Source organism: Durio zibethinus, chromosome 5, assembly GCF_047325235.1.
Source record: "Durio zibethinus cultivar Kanyao isolate XHJ-2024 chromosome 5, ASM4732523v1, whole genome shotgun sequence".
Classification (NCBI taxonomy): domain Eukaryota; kingdom Viridiplantae; phylum Streptophyta; class Magnoliopsida; order Malvales; family Malvaceae; genus Durio; species Durio zibethinus.
Window position 1 is genome coordinate 30,307,340 of NC_143166.1, and position 5,873 is coordinate 30,313,212.

At 29.9% G+C, this 5,873-nt stretch overlaps 1 protein-coding gene across 1 annotated transcript; it reads left to right on the forward strand.

Annotated features, from left to right (window-relative positions):
• Nucleotides 1-1,442: 1,442 nt before the first annotated feature.
• On the forward strand, nucleotides 1,443-5,154 carry LOC111282602 (putative serine/threonine-protein kinase PIX13). The gene is made up of 6 exons (XM_022870755.2): nucleotides 1,443-1,968; nucleotides 2,359-2,681; nucleotides 3,484-3,619; nucleotides 3,755-3,897; nucleotides 4,079-4,202; nucleotides 4,344-5,154. Exons 1-6 carry the CDS (start codon nucleotides 1,848-1,850, stop codon nucleotides 4,790-4,792), a joined length of 1,296 nt encoding a protein of 431 aa, XP_022726490.2. The 5' UTR covers nucleotides 1,443-1,847; the 3' UTR covers nucleotides 4,793-5,154.
• Nucleotides 5,155-5,873: the final 719 nt, after the last annotated feature.

Consider the following 5,873-nt stretch of genomic DNA (forward strand, 5'->3'; position numbering starts at 1 on the left):
TGTAAATGATATATTAATATCTACAAATTATTTGAGTTTGACTTAAATAAAACTCAAATTTAATTTAATTATTCTCAAGTTGAGCTCGAGTAGCTCGATTTATCAATCAAGTTAAGTTCAAATATTTTTGTATTCGACTCAAATAGTTCATGAGCTTAATCGATTTTTTATATTTTAATTAATAAAATATCTTAAACTTGAGCTCAAACATAAATAATTAAATTTTTATTTATTATATAAAAATTAAACTTATTTTTACATGTTAATTGAGTCTAGTTCATCAAATTTGAATAACTCAATTTTTATTTTGAATCGAACTCGAATTAAAAAAATTTGATTAAATTTAAATTAAATTTCAAATATAATTTTATATCAGCTCAAACTCAATCAATTAAACTCTTAAGCTTAACTTTAGTATTAAGTAGATTAAATATTAAAAAAAAAAAAAAAAAAAGACATGTAATCCGAAAACAAGTTTAGGAACAACAGAGAAAAAGATAGGTCCCTTAGAAAAAGTAAAAAATTGGATCACATGTTTAAAAAATTTATGAAATATTTAAAAAATAAAAAAGGGCTCACATTAAAAACAAAAACAATGAATACTATTGAAAAAAAAAATTTATATTATTTTTAAAAAGTAAAAAAAGACAAAAAAAAAAAAAAAAAACCACATTTTATGAACGAGCAAAATAAATTGTTAAAAAAAAATGAGTAAAAAATATGCTAAAAAGGAATGTCAATATCTCATGAGATATAATTTCATCATATCTAAAGTTTGTGACATCATTCTCCATTTTATTACCTCGTGTAAAACGAGCCCATGAACAAATTTTAAATAATTTTAATGTTTTTTTATTCAATTTTATTTAAGGCAGTGATAACCACGTAACACTTTTTTTTAAATTACTTATTAATTAGTATACTTAAAATTTATTATTTTGATCTTAGATTTTTTTTATTATATTTGAAAATTTTAATAATTTTAAATGTAATGTTAAACACGAAATGAAAATTAATATAAAAATAATTTTAAAAAATATAAATACAATATAATTTAAAAGTTTAATTAAAAATTATATATAAATTTAATAAAAACAAAAAATATATATTTAATATATTAACATAAATTGTAATATAATAATTTTTATATTTTATATATATTATTTCATATTTTATATATTAAATATTAAATAAAAATAAATTATTAAATTATTAAATCTACCATTGACAAAGCATAGAATAAATAAATGTGAAGTCATTAATTATTTTTAAACAAGGAAGTCCTTGAAATTTGGTTAGTAATAAATTTAACCCTTTCTTTTTCGTTTTATATTTTTGGTTTGAATTGACTTTTTTGTTTGACTGACTTTTGTGGAGGACACGGCAGTTGACCCAAGATAACGTCCCAGTCTATAATACCCGCGAAGAATCAATCTCCCTTCACTATTTCTTTTTGCCAAAATCCAAAGACTCAGTCTTATTTTATTTAGTAATTGGTGGTACAGTTTGCCATAGCACATGCACTTTGATTTCTTTTGGCAGATTTTTTATTATTATTTCCATTGTTGTCAAGTTTAGTTGCTGAATTTGCTTGAATTACAAAAACCCAAGTCTGGGACTTGGCCAGTTAGTGGAAACAGAAACACAGAATTCAAGTCAATGGAAAACAAAAAAGCAAAGAAAAACAATAGTAACCCTTTTTTTTTGTGGTTGAATTGAGAAAAAGATTGGTTGATCAAGCCAAGAAAGTTGAAGTTTTTGATCATCAACTTATTAATAGATATTTCTTTTTTGTTCGGATATTCTGTGTTCTACAAAAAAAAATTTGCTGATTTCTGTGTCTGTTTATGCTTCAACAAGTGGATAAAGGGAAGGGAAAAAGGAAAAATAGATATTTCAAGATGGGAATTTGCTGGGGTTCTCCAGCTGATAATCCAACACCAAGCACCACTGGTCATCTCAGTTCAGGTACCCTTCAAACCATATTAATCTCTTTTTTTCTTTTTTGAAAAACAAAGATTGTTTCCGAGTTTTGCAATTAGATTGCCTAATTTTGTTAAGTGGGTTTAATTCAGTTTTCATTATTAGTTGAAATTTATTTAAAACAATCCTTAACTTATTTCTATTCATGACCAAAAACCCAGTTCTTGGTGCTGGTTTTGTTTGATATTTTGACCACTTACTTCTGTACTTTTAACATATGGTTATCCTGTTGAATTTCTTGTATGGTTTTGTGGTTTTTTTTTATCATTATACACTTGTATTTCATTTTCTGTATTACTAGTATCAGAATCCATATTGTTGACAAATTCACAATCAACTTTTGTTAAGCACATTTCAATTCTGTGATTGCAATAGTGATATCTCAGACAACCAGCAACTCTGCAACTTCTAGGGGCAGTAACATCTCCCAGAACAGCGGGTTCTCAGCTTCAAGTGGGGATATGTCTTTTTCAAATGGGCAGATCTTGCCCACTCCTAATCTAAAGATCTTCAGTTTTGCAGAACTGAAGTCTGCAACTAAGAATTTTAGGCCTGACATGGTGCTTGGAGAGGGAGGTTTCGGTAAAGTCTTCAAAGGTTGGCTTGATGAGAAGGCACCAGGGAAGAGTGGAAGTGGAACCCTCATTGCTGTTAAAAAACTGAACTCTGAGAGCTTGCAAGGATTTGAGGAATGGCAGGTGATTTCATTAATCTTGAGAAAGAATTTAACTTATTGAGAAAGTTAAATGTTGGTTTGAGAAGTTCTCACTTGATTTTTCTTCTTTAATTATTTCTATGGGTTTTTTCTAAACATAAAATGTTCATGCAGATATAAGACATCAGCTTCTCATGAGCACATATGCCTCAAGTAAAACTTTTACTTATCTAAGAGTCAATTGTTACCTGATTAAAAAGAACCAAATGAAAAAGTATTCTTCTAATTGCAAAACAAATGAAGTCCTGAGAGTTCAGAGCTCATTTCTGCAAATGAAAGAGGGCTGAAAAGTGAATAACTTTTGAATGCAAAGTCATATTATTATTCTTTACATTGCTATTTTTGGAACAATGTTTGAAGACTGAAAGATATCTATTTTAATATTATAAAAAGTAAGATTGTAAGAGTTACATTGTGGATTTTGTTCCTCTTATCTGTGTGTGAATGGCCAGAGACATGATTAGGAATGTTTTCTGGGTTTGAAATGGTGAGATAACCAGTATGGTGCCCTACTGAAGCTCCCAAAGAAAATTTGTAGCTTGAAGAGTTTTACAAATGTGATATATCATATAACATCATAATATATTGTTCCATGTCATCTTGAATCGGTGCTTTTAATTGTTAATGAACTTCAAAGTCTCTCTCTGTGATGTACATCCACAGCTGACATATCCACACCTGCATTCTGGGAATTGTTTAGTGCTTGTTTTACTGATTTTCTTTGAATTTTAAAATGAAAAAATTCCTGGTTGTTAAGGCTTTTGCTTCTTCGTTTATTGGTGCAGTCAGAGGTAAATTTCTTAGGAAGGGTGTCTCATCCTAACCTTGTAAGGCTGCTGGGATACTGTTGGGAGGATCAAGAGCTTCTTCTTGTTTATGAGTTTATGCAGAAAGGCAGCTTGGAAAACCATCTATTTGGAAGTAAGAGCTTAAAAGTTATTTGTTTTTATCTCTGATTACTCACGTGAGCATATATTTATTTGTGCACACTTTCCATCTCCTATTTCTAGCGAGTTAACTTTGTCCATCACACTCTACATGGTTTTTGTTATGCAGGGGGTTCTACTGTTCAATCACTTGAATGGAATGTACGGCTTAAAATTGCAATAGGAGCAGCAAAGGGCCTGTCTTTCTTGCATACATCAGACAAGCAAGTAATTTACAGAGATTTCAAAGCCTCAAATATACTGCTTGATGGGGTAACTTTCCATAAAACTCAAGAATTATACCACGGGGAGTTCTTTAAGGGATGGTATTATAAATAATTAAATAATTCTTTGGGACTAAAGGCTTAAATAAATGATGACATAGAACATTCTCCTTGAAAACATAGAAAGGAAACATAAATTTAATTTGGTTTGGCTATTGGTTCCATTGCAGTCCTATACAGCCAAGATATCAGATTTTGGGTTGGCCAAATTGGGTCCTTCTGCTAGCCGATCACATGTAACAACAAGGGTCATGGGTACATATGGTTATGCAGCTCCAGAATATGTTGCTACAGGTAATCCTCTGAATCCTTTTCAAATTTTGGGTGCTTATAAGTGATGTCCTTGCTTTGCACCGTACCATTGCATTTTTAAGATAATTGAGCAAAATCCACTTTGCACTTCTCATGACTTTGGATACTTTGCTGATTAAACAGGACATTTATATGTAAAGAGCGATGTGTACGGTTTTGGTGTTGTTTTAGTTGAAATACTAACAGGCTTGCGAGCACTTGATCCGAACCGCCCAAGTGGACAACATAATCTGGTGGACTGGGTGAAGCCATATTTATCTGAGAGAAGAAAATTGAAGAACATAATGGACCGTGGATTGGATGGCAAATATCCTTCCAAGGCTGCATTCCGATTAGCCCAGCTTGCTTTAAAATGTCTTGCTCCTGAACCTAAGAACCGTCCATCAATGAAAGAAGTTGTAGAGACTTTAGAACTGATTGAGTCAACTAATGAAAAGCCAGCAGAGCCTAGAAATCGTTCTGCTCGTCACACAACTCGCAGACATGGCCAGCAGCCATTGCACCGTCGATCCTCACTTGCTCCAAAGCATGAAGCAGGTACTGCCTATCAGAACGCACCACGGGTGAGGTAAGTTGGCACATTGGTCCGATTGTTGCAGGTCTCAAAAATTAACATGCTAATTGTTTCGCAAACGATTCCCATTTCTTTATTTTTCCATTTTTTTTAATAATCTACAACGAGTTTAATTTTTGCAGTGTGACTTATATTGGACATAATGGTAGTAGTTAAATTGTAATTATTTCAGTAAGTACAGCGAGTTGAGTTTGATATCTTGTTATAATAGTTTTATTTAAACCATTGTGCTTTGTTGATCAATCTCAAACAGTGGAGATAAGCTGAATACTGTAATGGGATCCTAATGATGAGACCTGCCTATGTATTTTTAGTGTTTTGGTCATTGGAGTACTATATTATTGCTTGTTATTTTTTCTAGTATTTGAGTGATAAAGAAAGTTTTACATGCTTTGTTGCTGGATATTTTATACTTGCAATATGATTGCTACTCATCAAAAGTTGCCAAGCGGAACCGGCTAAAAAAATGAATGGCTTGTACGAAGGAATGGAGAGACAGAAATACGGCAGTGGGTTTTGGGAGAGAAAAATGTTTTTTTTTTTTTTTTAAATATAGAATAAATACATATTTGAACACTTGGCAAAAAAAAAATTATTGAAGGAAGTTAACGTATTAATGACTTAAATAAAACAAGAAAATAAATGTATTAAGTGTCATTTTTTAAAAAAGTTAAGATTTAACCTAATTTGCCGTTGTTAACAGACTACTTTCAAAAGTTTCTAATTTTAAATTTTAAATTTCAATATTTTTATTTTTATTTTTATTTTTTGCCTTGTATTATAAAGTGTTACTAGTAAAATCTTAAAAACAAATTTGATTCAAATCACAAAGTGGGTTTTTTGTAATTTATTCTAATTTTTAAAAACTAAAAGAAAAAGATATAATGCAAAAATCATATTATTAATTAAATTGTAATATTAATTAATACAAAAAAGGTTCTCGTATGTTGTCGCAAGTTGATTTGATAATTGATGTATTTGTTTATGAATAAAACAAAGAGAATTTATATGTTTTTATTGTGTTTTATACAAAAATTATATATTATAATTTTATGTTAATATATTTTTTTAATAAAATT